Here is a 21,611-nt window from a genome sequence, read left to right on the forward strand (position 1 = left end):
GTAACCACAAAAAGAGTCATTTTATGTAACGATCAATATGGTGTGATCGCGTTGTTATCTTAATATTTTCTTCTCATTTTGTCTTTATTTATTTTTTAATAATTATATTTCATCTTTTACCCTACATTTTTACAGTAGCCCAACCCCCTACCCTACTTTTTCTTATAGGTTTATCATTCAAGTTACGAATGTGTGACATTGTGTAATGACAGAGAACGATACAATCTATTCAAACATTATATTCATTAAAATAATATTGTACAATAAAATACAATACATTATGAAACAACGCATAACAATCATCCAAACAAAGTGTTAGTCTTGGAAATTTAGTTGAGATATAAGTAATTAATATTGAGAATAAAATTTAAGAAATTATTTTTTTAATATATTAAAATTAACAAGTAAAAATTAAAAATTTATTTTTAAAATAATCAGGTAAAAAATAAAAATCTATTTTTAAAATAATCGAACGAATAAAAAATGAATGGAAGGTACTAATCGCTTTTGCGTGTTGTACTACTTTCTACTGTCTGCCCAACAAAATGTGGTGCTCCTTAACTTCAATAAGGAATCCTTATTGTTCCTTTCTATTTGTTTTTCATTTAGCATATACGAGCCCACAAACCTCGGGTTAAGAGTGAAACAGTCTCACCACTACACCACACGTAGCGTAGATGATGCTGTTTGTTTTTTTTAGCTCATCGACTGAACTATTTTGCACTTTACCAGTTACAATAAGTGCATTGATTCCAAACAAGTGAAATATGAACTGGAGAATACAAGGCAAAAATAACTTGGTTTCATTAGCTTTAATGTAGAGGGGCTGGGCTGCTTTCTGAAATGACCTCAGATCGTTTTCGTTATTATACTCGTGCTCCATGAATGACTCAACGGTTAGAGAAGCTTAAGTTGCTGTGTTGAGCTCGGGAGCTGCAGTACTCGAGTAAACTGGGTGAAGTACATGGCCATCCTTGGGCTCAACATGAACCCACTTGCGACCACTCAACTTGTGGTGCTCAAACTTGACACAACCTTCTTTCAGAGCATAGAGTGTGTGATCTTTCCCTATTCCAACGTAGTTTCCAGGATGAAATCTGGTTCCCCTTTGACGAACAATAATATTTCCAGGTATCACTCTCTGCATCCGAAAATTGGTATTAGAGTAAGAATACTAAAGAGCGCAAGGAATTTCCTTGAAGGCATGAGTGGTGTACAATGGTTTTATTAAAATTTCTTTCAATGACATAATTCCATGGTCTCTATGTCATCAACGAAGAGAATCCTTACCTCTCCACCAAATTTCTTCACCCCTAGATTCTTTGGTTTTGAATCACGGCCATTCTTTGTGGATCCTGCTGTCTTTTTCGTAGCCCAACGTTTAAACATCAAGTTCAATCCATCCCCAGATACTTCTGAAATTTTCACAAGCAAAACATAGATCAGAAAATTCAAAGCTTGTTAGAGGCATTTGTTGGAGTTTTTGCACAAACTTTTTGTTTGATGAAGCAATTGATTCCATTGATGGCATCCAGTAGATGCAGAAAATGAAGAGTACAAAGTGCTAAGAAATATAAATCAGCTCCCTACAGAGAATAAAGAACAGTTATTTGTTTAGTAAGATTTTAAAATGGAAACAGTTCATTAAACAATTCTTTCAAATTTGTTGGTTTTACGAAAACTGAAACAAATGTCATCTTTATCTATTTTGAAAGCCGATGCTTCATGAAAGAGCACAATGAAATACATACCACTAGGGGCACTATAAGTAGGTGTCCTTGATACCAAATCTCTGATATTTAACCTCCTAAATAATGATGTTGCAGTGTTCATCTTGTCATTCACCAAGCCTGACACTGAAGATAACAAATAATAATGTATGTTAGAGATGAAAACACTTTGCCGATGCATCAGCTTCAGGATATGCAACAAATAAATAGTTGTATTTGGCTCAGAGAATAAAGTATGAACCCCAACAATAGTAAATTAAGCATACAACAAGGTAAACCGGCTGCATTCCAAGGGTGCCCAAATCTGTTCAGACATGGTAATGCCAACCCCAAGGATAGTGTTTCATCAGTAAGGAATAAAAATTATTTATTTATTTGATAAGGTAAAGATTACAGTAAGAGATGAGATTAGAAGACTCATGATCAACTGATCCTATTGAACCCAATGATCATAGTTGGGTTTGAGGAAGAAGAATTTGGTGTTGGAATGAGAGAAGTAGAGGAGAAGAATTTGTGGAAGTTGAAAAGTTGGGTGTTTGACTAGGAGAAGACAATGATACCATAATAGAGCAAGAACAATCAATATTGGGTCGCACAAAATTGTTTTCCCTGATTAATATATATACGCACAGTAAACAAGAGTTCAAAATGTGTAGGAAGATAACATAGTTACAAGTGATAAAATCACAGATTCAAATAGACTTATTTTCTGTGACTGTGAGTCTATCCTAATAGAGAGGAGCGGCTGATGAAGCATTCTACAAGTCTTACAGATAACATTGGTATGCATTACCAGAAATACTAATTATCATGTTCTCCAACATACTAAACAAGACTCAACGTCCCATCTGGATGAACTGATTAAGATTTCACGGATATTTTAGATTGGTTGATATCGAAATAGCTAAGATTGCCAATGGCCAAAAATAATTAGAAGGATTTGGTACATCATTCAAAACATAGGACTATGTCCCAAAGGACTAAAAACTCGCAATATGAGGATAAAGGAATCCATTTTTTGTCCCAAATCATTTCCGCATTAATGTTACAGGACAACACAGAAAAATGATTACTAATACCAACACTCAAATGTAGATTGATGCAACTTTGAACCAGCCATTATCGAATAAGCTGAAATAACAGCTCATTTCCTAGTCACTGGAGAACCATCGGAGTTCACAGAAATTGATTACTACTAAAAACAGATTAGTGCAGCTCACATCTTCAAACTGTCAGTTAACTATGAACACACTCAGCTCCAAGGGATTCAGTTTTCAGAGTACAGTTAATACTATAAAATAGCCTGACCGTCAGCCTACCACAACACTCCTCATTAAACGCCGCATGGAACCAGCTATACTTTGCATCGTAGAAATTAAAGCACAAAGAAAGACACAAATTGAAGTTTAGGCTTTCTCTATGCAGGGAGAGTATTGCAATTCAATTTACAATTTGGAGCTTATTATAGGGAAATCAAATGGATTAGGGTTTTTGCCTCGTGAGAGAAAAATGTAAGCAGAAAGAGATATAGGAGGAACTTACCACTTGATTTGCCGGAGAAGGAGACGGAGAGGAGGAAGTTCGCCGCCGGCTGAGAGTGGTTTGAACGCGCCGAGCAATTTCAATTTGGTGCTGATATCACTCCGTATTTGGATCTGTATAAGTTATAATCCACTAATAGCATTTGGGCTTTGAGTTTGAAGTCCATTGTTGTCTTCAATCTAATCAGGCCCAAACTGATTTTTCTTTTGAGAAATTTCCGCAAATAGTCAATATAATAAACTTAATTATGTTATATAGCTATAATTTGCATGTTTATGGAATATAGCTATAGTTTAAGCTTTCTTGTTTGTATAATTCGCGGTACATTTGCATAATTAAGCTATTTTTGTATAAACTCAAAATAACGAAATTATACAAACATAAACATCTTAACTTTAAACAGTTATACAAAATATATCCTACAAAATTATATTATACAAAATTTAAACAAATTTTGAACTATACAAACGTGCGAATTATACAAACTCGAAAACTCAACCCACGTAATTATCCTGATCGCGAGTGGTAATTATCTAAAAATACAACTATGATGACTAATTAACTAGTGTATGTTTGTTCACTGCATAGAAGTCAAAAATATTATTCCTTCCGTTCACTTATACTTGTGACATTTAGACTTAGACACATATTAAGAAAACAATGATTAACATGATCGTTTTATCACATTTTTAACTGATATTGAGTATTAAGTCTTGAAAAATGATTTGAGGAATAAATAATTAATGTTAGGAGTAAAACATGAGAAATAAGATTGTCTTTTCTTGATATGTTAATAGTGACAAGTAAAAAATGAAAATTTATTTTTGAAATAGTAAACAACAAGTAAAAATGAAAAGAGAGAGTACTACCTCACTCTTTTTTTTTTTTTCAATACTACACATGCATTGAGATTTAAAACTTATCGTCAAGAAACAATCAAACAATGAAAATGGAGTTTTGAAGCAATGGTCAAATTGTCTCTATGTGATTTATTCAAGCCGTAAAATTAACAATCACTAATAAACATTAGATTCGACTCCCCTTCTGTTTTCTAGATTCAAGAAGTTAGTGTATAGTATGTATTATATGGATAATTAGTGTATAATATGAGCTAGTTTAAATAATCATTCACCCAAAAATAGTCTACACATGTATAATGTTATAACTTAGGGCTTGTTTGGTTGGAGAATAAGTTATTTTTGGATTAATTATCCTAAGATTGTTATCACACCCTCAATGTGGGATAAAAATAACACTCATCCTAAAATTAACATCGTGATTAGTTATCCCTTATCCCTCATACCAAACGAACACTTACACCTTGTTTGGATGGTTGTTACTCGTTGTATTGCATTGTATTATCAATTTAAATAACATGTGTCTTGAGTGGTACTTAAATTTTATTGTATCGTATCGTTTAAATCAATTATTTTTTAGCGACGGAAATTTTCATTTCGTGTAACGATAGATTTGATGTTACCACATTGTTACCTTTATATTTTCTTCTTATTTTGTCTTTACTTATTATTTCATAATTTAATAATCTCATTTTATTCTTTATCTTACCTTCTCAAAATAAGTTTTTCCCTACCCTATTTTTCTTATTGATTTATCATTCAATTTATTGATATTTTACATTATATAACGATGAAAAACGATACAATCTAATCAAATTTTATATTCATTAAAACAATCATATAAGTATATAACATACTGTTAGACACTCACAAACTTTGTTGTTTCATGCACAAACAATATATATATATATATATATATATATATATATGATTCATGCATTCAAATTGTGAGACTCAAAAAGACCAAAGATCCACTCTTTTCTACTCCATTTCTCTCCTTCACCCTTTCCTTCATTTTCTCCTACTTCCTCTCCCTTCACACCACACATATATCTCTTCTTTCCTTAAAGACACAATCTTTATACTTCACTTTCTCTTTGGTTGTATCATTTCTCATCAACCAATCAAATCTTTAATCCCTCACTTTCTAAGTTAAAATTAAATATATTGGTTTAGCATACATTTTTTTTTTCTTTTCAATCTTGATATTGCTAGAAGATAAAGAAAGATACATTCTTTGTGTTTAGTGTTTGAAATGGTGAAAAGGGTAGTTTCTTGATTTTTTGCTTTTTGGGATTTTTGAGAAAAGGTATATATAGTCTGTGTAGTGTTTGGAAAGGGTGAAAAGGTGAGTTTTTTTTTGGGATTTTTGAGAAAAAGGTGTAATCTTGAAATTGTTAGAAGATAGAGAAAGATATATACTGTGTGTATAGTGTTTGCAAAGGTGAAAAAGGGAGTTTCTTGATTTTTTTTTGCTTTTTTTGAGAAAAGGTGTAATCTTTGTTTGGACTTTGGAATGGCTGGATTTGGAGGAAAATTGAAGATTTTGAGGCCAGTTTTGTCGATTTTATGGAGTTTTCTTTTAGCTGCTATTTTTGTATCAGCAGAAAGAAGAATCAAGAGGGAAGTTATTGAACAAAATGCAGCTGAGCTTTCAGATGCAGATTACCTTTCAGCTGTTGCCAACTTCTTATGGAAGCCTAATGAATCTGGTTACCAACATGTTTGGCCGGTAAATTTCGGAATTATAGGTTTGGTTTTTCATGTTGATTTTTGAATTGTTGGTACTCTTTTAACTTGGATCAAGTTAGAACCTATGTTGCATGGACTCCCTGGAAAAAAAAAATACACTACTTTTGGAGGATCGGACAGGTGCTAACAATAATTTTGAAGCGTCCAAGCAACATAGGTTGAAAGTATCATTAGTTTTTCATGACTGATTAGTTTGTTGAGTATAGGAATGAAACAGGTTATAAATGAATCAGAATGGATATTGAGTATTCATATAGTCGATCTCAACTATTTTGCATTTTGAGGCATAGTTGTTGTTGTTGTTTTGTGCTTATTTGTTTGATCAGCAATACTGATTAATATGTAGTAGTTGGTGATTGTAAGTGAGCTCATTTTAATGGATTAGGTGCTCCATTGATTGATCAAATAAGAAAAGCTTTATGATCGAGCTACTAGTGAGTGAATGCAACCCTTAACCAAAAGGGAAGAAAATTATTAGTATTCATGAAAGGGAACACTTAGTTATTCTTTCCATGCATATTTAGAAGCAATGTTTAGTTCATTCCCCTTTATTTCAGAAGCCATGAAACTTGCATGTCATGATGTGTGCTTACTTACTATTCGACATCAAAAAGATAGAGAGTAGCTTGGATGTTCAGTTAGAAATGAACAAAATTAGGAGAAGGAACCCAACGAATGGACATAACTACTATGTCCATGTAACTGAGCTGATGTGGAGTTGATGTTCCAAATTAGCATGTAAATTTTCCATTTGAGAGTTATACATAGCAGAGTGCTACCGACCTCCATGGAGAATCTGAGCTATGATTGGGACTGTTGAACACATGCAATATGTGACGTATGGTGTGCCTCATATGGACTATCACTTTAAGTTTATAACCACCTTGATCTCTGTTGATATTTTTATAACTCACATTTCTGCTTTTATGCTGTTGACTATGTGGGGTGTCATTGCAGGATTTGAAATTTGGATGGCAAATTGTTCTTGGTTCCACAATTGGATTCTTGGGCGCAGCATTTGGGAGTGTAGGTGGTGTTGGTGGTGGTGGCATATTCGTACCCATGCTTAGTCTTATTGTCGGATTTGATCCGAAATCAGCTACAGCAATTTCAAAATGTAAGATTAGGGGACAATTTTGTATGACCATTTGGATATTTATTTTCATGACTCGAATGTTGTAGCAGGTCTCATGTTCTGTTATGAACTTTTTTCTCCTGGTTAAGAGAGTCATCACTTCTGTTTCTGGTTGACAGGTATGATCATGGGAGCTGCAGTCTCTACTGTTTACTATAACTTAAAGCTCAGGCATCCCACAATTGCCATGCCTATTATTGATTATGACTTGGCTGTGCTCATTCAGCCAATGTTGATGCTTGGCATTAGTATTGGAGTCACTTTCAATGTGATATTTGCAGATTGGATGGTTACGGTTCTGCTAATTGTTCTCTTTTTTGGTAAAGCATCTCTCATAATATGGCATTGGTGTTTTTTTAAGGTATTACTCCTACACGAGTCACGACTTTGATTGTAAACGATTGTTACAGGCACGTCAACCAAGGCCTTTCTAAGAGGTGTTGAGACATGGAAGAAAGAAACTATTGTGAAAAAGGTTATCATCTTTATATTCTCGGAATTTCCTGCTTTTGCGATACAGTGATCTGTACACTACTTTATGTTCTTTTATAGCATGTTAGAATCTTTAATGCTTATGTTGGTTCTTTCTTCTGCATTCTAACACATGAAGTTAATATCAGAGATTATTTATCGAGTCAGATTCTAGTAAGACGGTGTTAAATTAGTCATGCATGTGAACCGTTGGGTTTTTCTAATCATCTGTTTTTTTGTTACTTCAGGAGGCTGCTGCTAAACTTTTACGAACAAATGGTAGGTTCGGAAAATAAATTTTCTATTGTATTAGGAGTTTAGAGGGCATTTGACCTCGATTTTCCTTCTCGTGGAGATTAGATTATTTCTTTGTTGCATTATGCCAGGCACGGTTGATGAAGCAGAATACAAGCTCCTTCCTGGCGGTCCAGCCAAGGGTGCAGTTGAACCACAGGTAACTGATCCTAAGTACTCTCGAAAGGAGAATTATATTTCTCCTGATATTATAACTCTATAAAGCCATGTTATTTTAGGTCCCTATCATGGAGAACATTTGCTGGAAGGAATTTGGACTTCTCAGTTTTGTTTGGGTTGCATTTCTAGCACTGCAAATTGGAAAGGTTTTCATTTCTTATCGTTTTGGCTTTGTTCCGATGTATAGGAGTGACATTGTTGAATTTATCATTTTTTGGGTTAGTACTAATCTGGAAACTCACTGGCCTTGTATGTTTGGAATAGATTTACACATCTACTTGCTCGGCATGGTACTGGGTGGTGAATTTATTGCAGGTTTGTATTTGGTTATCTCAAATTATGTTGAAGCAAACTTTTAAGACACAAAGTAATTCTAACAATCGCTATGAACTCGTTTAACATCCTGCAGGTCCCAGTTTCTGTTGGGGTATCTTTTTATGAAGCTATTAGCCTGTACAAAGGATGGAGAAGGATTCAATCCAAGGGAGATGATGGCACAGATTTCCGAGTGACACAACTGATTGCTTATTGCTCCTTTGGAATACTAGCTGGTATGGTTGGTGGACTTCTTGGTCTTGGTGGAGGATTTATCATGGGTCCACTGTTTTTGGAGCTTGGCGTCCCTCCTCAGGTTAGTTTGTCACCAACCTGTCGTCTGGTTTTCGTGCTTATGTTTTACTGAGCTTTAAGTTTACCTCAAATGTAGAAAAATCATTTTCAATTCACATCTCTCTTACTTAGGTCTCAAGTGCCACGGCTACCTTTGCGATGATGTTCTCCTCATCAATGTCCGTGGTGGAGTATTACCTTCTAAAGCGTTTCCCAGTTCCTTATGGTATGTACTATTCTCTTCAAGTTTATGAACACAAAACAGATTTGTTCAGTCTCATTCATGATAATGCAGAACTGACAATTGTATGTTCTTACAGCTCTCTACTTTGTTGCTGTGGCAACTATTGCTGCTTTCGTTGGGCAACATGTCGTTAGGAGGTTGATTTTTGTATTAGGTCGGGCATCACTTATCATCTTCATCCTTGCCTTCACAATTTTTGTGAGCGCAATATCACTAGGTGAGTATCTAGTTTTCCCTTAGGCATAATACATAAATGTGCTCTCTAGCTCATTCTCAACTAACATCTAGTCCTCAACTGACATCTAGTCCTCAACTGACATCTATGCCCTCTAACTTGGAATCTGCACAAGTAGACACTTAAACTTGTATATGCTTAGAGGTAGTAGTAAGTCATCATCACGTAGGACATTTCTATGTCCTTCCTCCTTGTGTCTGCATTCAATTGCTTGTTCGTTTTGACAGGTGGAGTCGGGATCTCAAATATGATTGGGAAGATCCAACGCGATGAATACATGGGATTCGAAAACCTTTGCAAATATAGGATTTAAGAAATGGTGTGAAAGGAACTGATCCCTCAAGTTGGTTCCATTCTACATTAGCTATATACAATCAATAGTGATTTTACTATTAGAGATTTCTACTCTAGTAGAGCAAAATATAGAAAATTAACAACTAGAAATCCTTTTATTTAGGATTTTTTAATCTTTTTAATGAATTTTTCTGTTATAAATGTTTCCATATATATTGAAATTCTGGTACATTTTGAACACCAAGAATAATAATGGAGAGGAGATTGGGATAAGTTGTTTTTTTTTGGACACAATATTGTGTCACAAGTAATATTGTACAATAGATTCTTTTAACAATGAAGAGGAGAAGAAATATTATATGATTTCTTAAAAATCAAATCAAACGGACAACAATCAAATCGATAAATATTTTGATTTGATTAGAAATCGATGATACATATTTTGAAGAATGTCCACATTATATTTTTTTCAAATATTTTATACAATAAATTATTTAATAATAAGATTGTGATATATTTACTCATTTGACCATAAAAAAAAATTTGGCAAAAAATGTTTGACCATAAACTTGTCATTTTTGATAAATATTTTTGACAATAAATTCAAATTTATTAACCTAGCAAAAAATGTTTGACCATATAACTTGTCATTTTTTACAATAAATTCAAATTAAATATTTTTGACAAATATTTTGGGCCAGATTCTATTTTTTGAAAATTTTTAAATATTAAAAATCAACTTTAAACTTTTATATCTTATAAAAATACCTCGCCATTTACAAGCTACTCACTCCTTTATTAGAAGACCGGAGCTTATACTTTATGAGTTCAATTTTATCACAAAATATGTTCATTATAAAGTGATAAAACAAACTTAAGTGTATTTTTAATAGTTTTTAGAACTTCCGAATATAAGTCACAATTCTTTACAAAAATTAAATATTTTCCTCAAAAACTATGACCGAACACATGGTCAAACTTTATCTGAAGATATTAAATTTTTTTAGATTTTATGATTAAACAATTAAGAAATGAATATTTGTATTTATGATTACAAACCAAAAAAAAAAAGGGAGAGAGCCGGTAGAAACAGGTAGCAAGTAGAAACTTACCGTTAGACTTGAAAATTTTGAATAGTTACTAAAAACAGATACAATCAAACGGTTGAGATAATCTCGTCAACTAATAATTTACCGGCAACCGGTTTAATCATAGGGTTTTTCATTTTCATTAGCATTCTCTGTCATAATTTGAATGCATAAACCCCCCACCCACCCACTCCCCTCTCACACCCCACCCCACCCCACGCCATAACCCCAAATTCTTCAGAATTTGCAGATCTTGCTGAGTTCATCACACCATTGATTTCTTGGAATTTCAATCTGATTCAGTTGAATGCTTCGAAGCTCATTTCAGTTAGTACAACTTTTTTCTGAATCTTTTTAAAAAATCTTGGTGTTTAAGTTTGAATTGTTGGAAAAAAATCAAATCTTGAATGGATTTTGTATAAAAATTGCATCTTGAATCCTAATTTGATTTGATGATCTGATTTTAGTATGGGTTTTCTGTTGATCGGATAAAATTTTGTGCTTTTTTATTTCATTTAGCTAATGTCATTTGATTCGGGGCTCTTTAGGAAACAGGTAGAGGTAAGGGTCTGCGTAGACTTTATCCTCTCGAGACTCTACTTTGTGGGATTTCAGTGGGTATGTTGTTGTTGTTCATTTAGTTCGAATTGTTATTGAGGATTTTCTTGAATTGCTGAAAAAAAATCAAATCTTGAATGGGTTTTGTATAAAAAATGCATCTTGAAGCCTAATTGATTTGATGATCATACCTGAAATGATCTGATTTTAGTATGGGTTTGCTGTTGATTGGTTAAAATTTTATGCCTTTTATTCTTTTAGCTAATGTCACTTGTTCGAGGGTCTTTCGGAAATAGGTAGAGGTAAGGGTCTGCATACACTTTATCCTCCGGGGACTCTACTTTGTGGGATTTCAGTGGGTATGTTGTTGTTGTTCATTTTGTTCGAAATGTTATTGAGAATTTCCTTGAATTGTTGAAAAAAAATCCAAATTCGGGTTTCATATAAAAATTGCATCTTGAAGCCTGATTTGATTTGATGATTAAACCTGGAATTAAAGAATACCCAGTGAAGTGATCTGATTTAAGTTACAAAGTTAAGATACTTCCATAACATGGAAATCACCATGACAGCAACACCAATTACGCCTCAATCTCAAGCTAGTTAAGGCCACCTATGGGAAAGCTAGCTTTCTATATAGCTTCATTTGGGATCCATTTTGTTCCTATGTTCAGTAATTTGAGTTTCTTAAACAAGATGTTATTGAACCTGGAATTAAAGAATACCCAGTGAAGTGATCTGATTTAAGTTACAAAGTTAAGATACTTCCATAACATGGAAATCACCATGACAGCAACACCAATTACGCTTCAATCTCAAACTAATTAAGGCCACCTATGGGAATGCTAACTTTCTATATAGCTTCATTTGGGATCCATTTTGTTCCTATGTTCAGTAATTTGAGTTTCTTAAACAAGATGTTCTCTACAATTTCTGTTGACATATAAATATCTAATAAACTAAAGAAGACCCCTAGAATATTGTAGGTCTAAAGTAAGCATGCTAAATCTTTATCTAACTAATTATATCGCTTCTAAAGATACGTTCCTTGTTTTTTTTTTCACTAAGTCTGAATCGAGTGAATTTTTCTCATTGTGTTTACTTGGACTCATGGGAGGGGGGGGGGGGGGTGGAGGATAAAAAGCATTACGTTACCTTATGGATGCAGACTTTGGAGTAATAACATAAAGGGATAGGAAGTAGGGGTGGGGATGGTATGGTATTGAAAACTTCGCTTCGGTAATTTCGGTACTAGCCAGGACTCATGGAGATTGAGAAGTGATTACACGTTTTCACTAAAATCATATTACCACAAAGCTTTCTGTGAGAGAGGATCAGTATATTCCACATGTTTCAGTTTGAATTCCTAGGGTGCTAGGTGTAATTCTTCATTTGGTTGGTTGTGAAGAGAGTGATTCAGACATTGAAAACTTGAGTAAGAGAAAGACTACATATGTTAGACTAGCTTTATATGTAGATGTTCAAACAAGTAATACATATGTTGCATTTTTGGGTGGCTAGACGTATGTGGTGAATTGTATTAAATGACATGCTACATAGTTGTCCTTAGAAGAAAGTAGAGAGGATGCTGGGATGGGACATTGAAAGAAATTCTGGACCATGAAAAGAAGGTTTCGTATAATAAGGAATGGGTAACTAACAAACTAATTCAAACTAGTCTGCAGTCAAGCTTCAATTGAGGGTTTCAAGTTGTTTATCAACTAATTTTTCTTTTTTTGGTGTCCTAGATCAAATATCAGCTCATTTGGGGTTTTAACACACTAATGCTCAGATGATTCAGAATTTTCGCTAAATTCTTTACTACTGACTTGTGCCTTGTATTTTTCATTTATGCAAATTTTATCCACATGGTACTGTGACACAGGATGCATAGTTTCTTGCTTGGTGTTACTTAAGAAGCTTTTGTGCAGCCTGCATTTTGATGTAGAGACCAGAGATTAAGTAGTTTTCCTAGTTAACTTTGACTCTTTGTTGTAATTTATGAGAGTTCAGTTTAAAAATTTAACTAGTACTCAAAGGACATTAATTTTCTCCAAAATGTTCTTGTATTTGATATATTGCCTTGTATTTTTCAACTATGCAAATTTGAGGTGAAAATGTTTACACATTTATGTAACATACGCTAACAGTATCTTTTGGATTTCGTTCTTTATTTCAAGAAAAAATCCGTTGCATAGACTACTTTTTTGGTGCTAGGGATTTTCCTTGTTTTGTTTAATTTTTAGCAGTAATCCAGGTTACTCATTCTAAAAGTTTAGCTCGTATTGAATGCATTATAATGCTTTAGATGCTATTATTCCATGCTTTTCAAATCAGCTCCATAGAAGCCATCACATTATCTGTTGTGCTTTAACAGTTCATCATGTTTTCTCAGAAGATCAGATAGTATCTCTTACATCATAGGGGGTGACACATAATGTACTTGGGGAGACATTTTGTAGAGAATTTTAGACCTTTGGATGGATTATCAAGATTTGCCTTTGTCTCAAGCAACCATGGAAAGTGATGAAACAAGCAACACTCCTTCAGATGATATCAGTAGTCTGCAAAGTTCTCGGCCTTTGCATGGGTAATTCTCAAAGACTGCATCATCTCATCTCTTGTTTCATTTTTTTTGGGTTTCATTTTGTGCTTTTGTAATTTCCGTATTGAGATTTTCTTCTAATTTACACAAACCCTTAATCTGGTTGTTCATTCATGCACATAAGATGGAAATGATGTTGATCTGAGATCGAGTTGGATTTGGTCAAGTCACATTGGTTTCTTTGACTTATCCTAGGTAGTTAGATATCAGAGATGCATCTGAAAAAAAAGTAGGTCCATATTGGAAGACATAATATAATATCTATGCTTTTCAATGACAAAAATAGCTGTCTAATGCTCAAACCGTTAGTCTGCCTGGTGCATCCCCGTCAGTAGTACATGGAAAAGAATATATAAGGTCTGTTCAGGTTTAGTCAAGTTACATTGGATTCTTTAGCTTTCAATACGTAGTTAGTAGTTATAAATATACAAACTGCATGAAAACAAGTAGAAAAATGGGGAACAGAAGAAAAAAACAATGACAAGTTTGCCGTGTCACACCAATAGCAAATGTGATATAAGTTCTTAAAGTTCAATTTAAGGAACTACATATAGTAATCTCTTTCCTTTCCACAGTATGGCCCCATGTCCACCTATCCTTACTTTAAGGGTCAAATTAACTTTGTTCTGTACTTTCCATGAAAATGAATTGAATTGAAAGTTATACTTGATTGTGAGATTTGAGAGGACTATCATATTCACATCCTTTGTGTTGTCATTTTGAACTTCCCAAAAGCTTCGGATTTTTTATTAGTCCTGCTAATGTTTCAGGAGGACGAGTGGTCCTAAGAGACGTTCCAGTCACTGGACTCCCGAAGAGGTAAGCAGGCATTTTCTAATGATCTAGAAAAATGTGTATGAGTTTCATGGTTTTCTTTTGGTTTTATGTTCTTTTAATCTTTTTTTGGGTAATTGGGGACTTTATATGTGTAATGTTATATGTTATGTTAAAGATTCAAATAGTCTCGCTCTATCTGTTTTTTGGGGAGGGTGGTGATTCATTCCTAGTTAACATGGCATGAACGCTGTTAGCCAATTAAAACTACTTGTCTGTGCCTTCGAGGAGAAGACACTTAATTATGCTTCAAATGGAAGTTCGGAATTTTCTTGCATAAAATGATTTATGTGATGGATTAGTCTACAAATCTATTGCAATTTATTCCGTTTGTTTCATAGTTGTAACAACATTTAAGTTTGTATGGGAACTGTTTCACTGACAAGGATTATCGGGTCATTTTTAGTTCTTTTCTGCCTTCCATTAATGATCTCAATCAAACATGTTGGAAAATGCTTGGGCTAGTAACTGCAAAGTCATGGATTTAGTAATGTTTTTTTAATGTAATACTTCTGGTTTTCACTTCTCAAACCCAAGTCTGAACTCTTCATTCTTTTGATAGTTTCTCTATAAATTTTAATGTGGTGAAGTACTTGTCGGAGACAATGCAATATTATACATTTACGTTTTAAATCTTTTATGTTGTACTGAAGTGTAAAATTCTTATCTCCTTTGCAGGATGAAATCTTGCGCCAAGCTGTCCAACAGTTTAAGGGGAAAAGCTGGAAAAAAATTGGTAAAAACATTGTTCCTTTTTAAACCTAGTATGTCTTACATTCTAAGAGGGGTGCTCATATTCCTAGAGGGACTAATACTTGTATGATTCTTGTTATGTTTATTTAATTCTTTTATATATATAACCAAAATTCTCTCAGAATTGCTTGTAAGGAGAAAAGCTGGTCATAGTTCTAGAGTGAAATAGTGATTTTTCATTTGATTTGTCTATGTTTCTTTTTTCTACTTCCCAAAGGTATATTTCTCTTTCTTTTCTGTAAGAATCATCCCAAAAACAATGCCTCCTTTCCTGAAACCATCTTTGCTTTGGAGGATTTCCATTTTTCCTATAACAATACTTTTAAAACATAAATTTAACTTAAAGCTTCCATATTTTTTCCTCCATTTGACATGCAATTATACATTTCCTATGCTCATCTTAATATTTGTAACTGTCAAAATTTGACATTTGCTTGATGCAGTAAAAGTTGTGGGTTGGAAACCAATAGCTTATAAGACTATGGTGTTATCAGCTCCTGCAACAATTATTCATTGCTAACTTGCCCTATTCGTTCTACTCATTTAGCTAGTCATACTTTTCATTATCGTTATTAGAAAAGTGTTGCAGGGTCATCTCTCCTGACACCATATACGGATGAAGTTACTGAATAGGGCTAGAACATGCTACTCTTGTGGAGAAATATTTTTTCTGGATGAAGTGTTCTTTCAAGGCATTAAAGTCTTCCTTATAGTACTTGTATGATTCGTTTGAATTGGTTAACCTACAACTGAAGTTGAAGATCTTTGTCACATCCAACGATTACAGCAGAAATCTATTTGACAAACACCCGCTCAACTATTAAAGATGATAAATGTTAAGTGCTTACCAAATCTTAAGTTTAACTTGCAGCGGAATGTTTTAAGGATCGGTCAGATGTTCAATGCTTGCATAGGTGGCAGAAAGTTCTTGATCCCGAACTTGTCAAAGGTTCATGGTCTAAGGAGGTAAAAAAGTGTATTCATATTTGCCTGTTTGAATCATATCTTAGTACTCCTTTTGTCCCTTTTAATATGGCACTGTAGTATTTGCAGAGTTAAGCTGAGATTTTTCTTAAGTCATTTCCTAAATATGTTAATTTTAATTATAGAAAATGACGATTCGTATTACTTTTCGCTTAGTTTCCAAATGCATAAGTTTTATTTTCAGAAAATGTGAAATCATTGTCAGAATTGAGAATGATAATCAGATGTTTTGATCATTGTTATCCACAAAGTATCATTATTTTTAGGCAGAGGAACTTGTCGGCCATGTCCTTATATTAGCTAATTTAACTCCTTCAACTTACGCGCAGGAAGATGATAAGCTAATCGGATTAGTTAACATACATGGCCCCAAAAAATGGTCCACTATTGCACAAGAGTTAGCAGGACGTATTGGAAAACAATGTCGGGAAAGGTAAGCACGCCAATTTTTTGTTCATCTAAACAAATGAATGTATTTTTTTCTTCTGCTATGACAGAGTTCCGAAGTTTTCAGAATATATTAGGCAAGTGAGATGTCAAGACTTGTGGGGTTCCAAATTCCTAATTTAACATTATGTTCTCACTTACTTCGAATAAGAAATTTTCATTCCTAGCTGCCCTTTTAACATCACAAACTCACTTTATGCAGCTTTTTCAAGCCTATGCAACTGATATCTTCCTATCTAATCTTATTCACTAACTTGTTAGATGTTGTTCCTCAGCTTATGACTCAACCAGTCTCTTAAAACCTAAAATTATGCATGCTGACGGCATGAGATGCTAGAGGTAGATAACTATTGCCACTTTCTGTAGAAGAATATTTGTTATTTCATATATTATCAGGAAATATAACTTAGTAACATGTATCCTTTGACTCAATAGGAATTTTGTGGTGTCACATTTCTTCTAGTTCCTTTGATTCGTTAACATTGAGGTTGCAAATCATCCCCTTTATATGACTAAGAATGTTATAATGATTATTATGAGTGATCTTTTTAGATGGCACAATCATCTGAATCCTGCTATTAATAAAGAAGCTTGGACGCAAGAGGAGGAATTGACTCTAATTCATGCCCACGAAGCTCATGGAAACAAGTGGGCAGAGTTATCAAAATATTTGCCTGGAAGGTAATTTGAGGTGTTAATTTTATGCTTGATAAGAGCTTGTTTCCATCCAGACTTTCTTTCGAGTTCTTATTCTCAGTATTCTTTCAAAGTTATAGTTGACATGTGAAAACTCTTATGGCTAATTTCAGGTCAGACAATGCAATAAAAAATCACTGGCATAGTTCTGTCAAAAAGAAACGGGACTCATATATAGCATCAGGTTTACTTGCACAGTTCCCTACTCTGCCTAATGTCAACCGTCAGAACCAATCAATCCCTTCTTCTTCTGTGATGTTGCAACAAACTAGTGAAGATGAAAGTGTTCACAAAGAAGGAGCAGAAGTGGAGGAATTTATGGAATGCAGTCAAGGTTCAACTCTTGCTGGCTGTCCCCAGTCTACAAGTGACTTGGGCAACACATTTGTACATATAAGAGAGAACGGTGGGATGTCGGAAGAAATAATCCCTGAAAAGGACGCAAGCTCTAGCGCAGCACCTTGTCCTACGTACTATACCCCAGCTTTTGAGGATGTTTCTTGTTCAATGCTAAAAGTTCCCAGTGAACTTGTGGATTACAACTCCCTTGAGCAGCATACGTTCTCACATGACTGGGGAAATTCCACAGGGAAAGATTGGCAGTTTAATCTGGATGACTTTATGGAGTTTATTCAGGAATCTTCGGGAAATTATATGCACTGTTTGAATGGCAATGAAAACCATGATATGGTAACCAATCCATTGCAAAATGCAATGGAATCTGGAGCAACTTCTAATGCAGGAAACATAGTTGAGGGTCCATATAATCCCAATGAATTGTTCGATGGTAGCAGGATCGAATACCCTGAGGTAGGAATTCCTCAATGCTCTCTGTCCGAAACTGGAGTTAATGGCAGTGGTGAACCTGCAGATTCTTTAATTTACCAATCATCAAACTATCAGATCCCTGAATCAGGAAATATGGCTCCACAAAACTGCAATGATTTAAGTTTTGATGATTTTGAAGCTTCAACCCATCAGCAGTTTTCTGTTCCTTCGCACTTTTCGTCTGAGGATAGATCACTTGTGTTTGGTATTGCTTCAGATCAGTTCCATTATCCTCCGCTTGAGAACCCAGTTCAAGAGTCCTTCCGCAGTAGACGTGATGATTTTATATGTCCAAGTGAGTTTGGCAGTCCTTCCAATGACAATGGCATAGACAATGCCGTCCTGAAAGATCATCCTGATTATACGAAAGATTCCTCAAGGCTAGAAGAACAGAAAGATGAAGGAGCTCTATGCTATGAGCCTCCTCGCTTTCCAAGCTTGGATACACCCTTCTTGTATTGTGATCTTAAGCAATCTGGTTCAGATACACAGCAAGAGTATAGCCCTCTTGGCATCCGCCAGTTGATGACGACTTCTACAGACTGCTCTACTCCATTAAGGTTGTGGGACTCACCATCAAGAGCTGATAGTCCAGATGCTATATTGAAAAGTGCTGCCAAAACTTTCACTGGGACTCCTTCTATATTAAAGAAGCGACAGCGTCACTTGGTGACGCCTTTATCAGAAAAGAGATGTGAGAAAAAGCTTGAATGTGATCTCAATCAGGAATTATTCTCTAATATGGTTACAGAATTTCCCCGAGTAGATGACATGTTTGATGAGTCGGCAAATGAAAAAGCGTCTACTGAAGACAAAGAAAATCTACATCCATCCTCAGAGGATGGAAGAAAGGAGACAGGTGATGGAGTAACTGGACTTTCATGCATTGGAAATTCAGAGAGGCAATTAGATGGTGGTGGTGCTCACTACCATAAAGAGCTCCATAGTGAATGTGCTGGAGCCAATGATGCAATGGGAAAGGTGAGTTATAATTTGTCATTATATTTTTCTTCTCTGGCTTCACCTCTTTTTGTTTTTGGGAATGGGATGATGTGTGACAGGTAGGACCTCCATTCCAGATTGTATTTTTTGTAAAGAAATATATCCTTACAAGTTTCACAAATGGAATACTAACTTGGGCATGATATGGTTGATATTTGAAAAAAAACAAAAGTAGTAGTATTTGGAATTTGCTCTCAGCTGATTTGAATTGTGTGGTTTACAAAATAAACCATTAAACTTAATTGGGCTTAGATACAACTTTTGAGTTCTCATTCCTGTTATCAGGTAAAACAGCCTCCTGGAGTTCTGGTTGAGCTTAGCTCAAATGACATGCTTTTCTCTCCTGATCGTTTCTTCACCAAGCATGATAGAGCTACAAGTTTAAGTATTAAAGCTTTAGGTAACCAGTATGCTAGACGACTTGAAGCTGCATCATCAAATCAAGCTACTGTTTCTTCCTCGTCTGTTGTTTGCTCTCCTGACATACTTGGAAAGCGTCAAAGCGGTGTTGTCATAGCCACATCAATGCAATATACTACATCAACTGCATTGGAGAATACTACCGAAAATTCTGAAAATGTATTTGGTGCTGATACTTCAAACATGTAAGATTAATGCAATGTTTTCTTCCTTTGCTTTCTTTCCTTCTTATTTTTTTGTTACTTATCTCCCATAAATTTATACCTGTTGGTCTTTTACCTAATGATTGGCTTAAAAGGAGTTTTGCTACAGATTTGTTTCTTATGATCCATTTACCTAATTAATGGTTTACAGATTTGGAGAGACACCATTTAAAAGGAGTATTGAATCTCCTTCAGCATGGAAATCTCCATGGTTCACGGATTCTCTTATGTCTAGCCCAAGATATGACACAGAACTTACATTTGAGGTATATACAATATGTGTTCTACTACTAATTATCTTTGTGTTCAGTGCTCCTTTATTCGTTTTTGTTGATAATGGTACATTCCTGTGCTCATGTTATATTACTTTGATTTGTTTGTTTTTCCTTTATTTGGTAGGATTTTGCGTTTCTTATGAGCCCCGGTGATAGAAGCTATGATGCTATTGGGTTAATGAAGCAATTAAATGAGCAGACTGCACCTTCAATTGCGGATGCCCGTCAGATCTTGGGAAGTGAAACTCCAGAAACAATTCTGTTGGGAAGGAATTCCAAGGAACAAAAAGCAGATGAAAATTGTACCCTTCTGCCTTCAAATGCTATGGTATGTCTTGTCCCTATGTCAACATGATTACAAACTTTTTTTGCGAAGTGATCTATCCTTGTACATATTGTTATTTTTAAATACAGTACCCCTGCAATATTTTGTTTAAAACATTTATTTTCGTCACTTCTCTCTAGTCTTTATATCCTATACTAATTTTGGCATGTTTCAAGCAATAGCCTTGCAGTTTTCACTTAAAACACCTACTTTCCTCTTTTTGTTTCTACTCTTATATTGAAAACTGATTGGAAGTAAACTACACTGCTCATTAGAACGAAATAATTGATGAGACAATATAAATTGTCATTTTTTCAAGTAACATCCGTTTTATTTTGGAGTAGAATGTGGAAAAAGACTGGTGCTTTCTGTAAGTTATGGGTTAGGAACATACTTTCTTGTGTAGCCTCACATAGTCTCTAGTATAGTAATAATTCTGACGAATGTCACTCCTAACTCGTCCAAAGTTTGGCTTTATTTGAAAATATCCCTGTCTCAAATTTACAGAAGCAGAATGACAAAAGTAACCGGAATCTGCTTATCTGGTTATATATATATATATATATCTTTCCACAGCCATGGTCATTTGTTGATTTTCCTACTGTTGGTTCCTCTGCAGAGTGAGAGACGCACACTTGATTTCAGTGAATGTGGAACACCAGGAAAGGGAAACGAGACGACTACCAAATTTGGCAGCAACGACAGCGTTTCAAGTCCTTCCTCCTACCTGTTGAAATGTTGCAGATAGCAAGTCCTTTTAGGATAGACAAGTTTTCTTCCCTCAAAGGTACTTGTTTGTCGGAACATATTAGATTATATTCATCCATTAAGCGTAATGCTTAATTCCCCTTTGCTAAATGCGGAAGCCAATAGTACATTCCCTCCTCTGTGAGCTTCATTTTGCAGGAAGCATGCTAGTGTAAAAAAGGGGAGAATAGAAAGCTGTGTAGATTCTTTCAGTAAGTTGGTGAGATTATGAGCTTTTGTAGTTCACATTTTGGATTAAGATTGGTGAAGTTCAACTTGTTTGAGACTAAGATGTAGTTGTTATTGTGATTGTCATGTTTCCGATATGTTGAAATAACTACAAAGGAAAAAACTTGTTCGTACTCGTTGGTTGCATTTGCACCAACCAAATGAATGCAAGACATTTGTCTCACATTTGTTTCTCTCCGCCTTGTTGGCTTGACGCAAGTATTTACTTCTCCCTTTCTATATACATTGTTGAATTGAAATCTTTAACACCATCT

The 21,611-nt window shown here is 34.7% G+C and overlaps 3 protein-coding genes across 7 annotated transcripts; 2 read left to right on the forward strand and 1 right to left on the reverse strand.

Moving 5' to 3' along the window:
- Window positions 1-706: 706 nt before the first annotated feature.
- Window positions 707-3,367, reverse strand: LOC125818518 (uncharacterized). Of its 2 annotated transcripts, none has more exons than XM_049498005.1 (4): window positions 3,276-3,367; window positions 1,752-1,856; window positions 1,291-1,415; window positions 707-1,141 (listed from the first exon to the last, which is right to left on the reverse strand). In XM_049498005.1, coding segments are annotated over exons 1-4 (465 nt in total). In that variant the 5' UTR covers window positions 3,277-3,367; the 3' UTR covers window positions 707-907. The 2 variants fall into 2 exon arrangements, with proteins under 2 accessions (XP_049353962.1, XP_049353963.1); XM_049498006.1 differs by having other exon boundaries at window positions 3,273-3,367.
- Window positions 3,368-5,645: 2,278 nt separating this feature from the next.
- LOC125818485 (sulfite exporter TauE/SafE family protein 3-like) lies at window positions 5,646-9,418 on the forward strand. The gene is made up of 12 exons (XM_049497973.1): window positions 5,646-5,861; window positions 6,839-6,998; window positions 7,136-7,336; window positions 7,427-7,491; window positions 7,736-7,766; window positions 7,874-7,941; window positions 8,021-8,107; window positions 8,226-8,276; window positions 8,371-8,592; window positions 8,703-8,796; window positions 8,891-9,031; window positions 9,277-9,418. The coding sequence occupies exons 1-12, from the start codon at window positions 5,646-5,648 to the stop codon at window positions 9,360-9,362; spliced, it is 1,422 nt and encodes a 473-aa protein (XP_049353930.1). The 3' UTR covers window positions 9,363-9,418.
- Window positions 9,419-10,657: 1,239 nt separating this feature from the next.
- LOC125818498 (transcription factor MYB3R-4-like) lies at window positions 10,658-21,382 on the forward strand. 4 transcript variants are annotated; one of them, XM_049497983.1, is made up of 12 exons: window positions 10,658-10,758; window positions 13,367-13,579; window positions 14,365-14,413; window positions 15,107-15,164; window positions 16,053-16,147; window positions 16,495-16,598; window positions 17,165-17,293; window positions 17,422-19,117; window positions 19,424-19,743; window positions 19,913-20,027; window positions 20,161-20,364; window positions 20,981-21,312. In XM_049497983.1, the coding sequence occupies exons 2-12, from the start codon at window positions 13,470-13,472 to the stop codon at window positions 21,107-21,109; spliced, it is 3,009 nt and encodes a 1,002-aa protein (XP_049353940.1). In that variant the 5' UTR covers window positions 10,658-10,758; window positions 13,367-13,469; the 3' UTR covers window positions 21,110-21,312. The 4 variants fall into 4 exon arrangements, with proteins under 4 accessions (XP_049353940.1, XP_049353942.1, XP_049353943.1 ...); XM_049497985.1 differs by having other exon boundaries at window positions 10,659-10,758; window positions 13,385-13,579; XM_049497986.1 differs by having other exon boundaries at window positions 10,667-10,758; window positions 13,414-13,579.
- The last annotated feature ends 229 nt before the right edge of the window (window positions 21,383-21,611 follow it).

This window comes from Solanum verrucosum, unplaced genomic scaffold (assembly GCF_900185275.1).
Source record: "Solanum verrucosum unplaced genomic scaffold, falcon-dt-bn FXZP01000462.1, whole genome shotgun sequence".
NCBI lineage: Eukaryota > Viridiplantae > Streptophyta > Magnoliopsida > Solanales > Solanaceae > Solanum > Solanum verrucosum.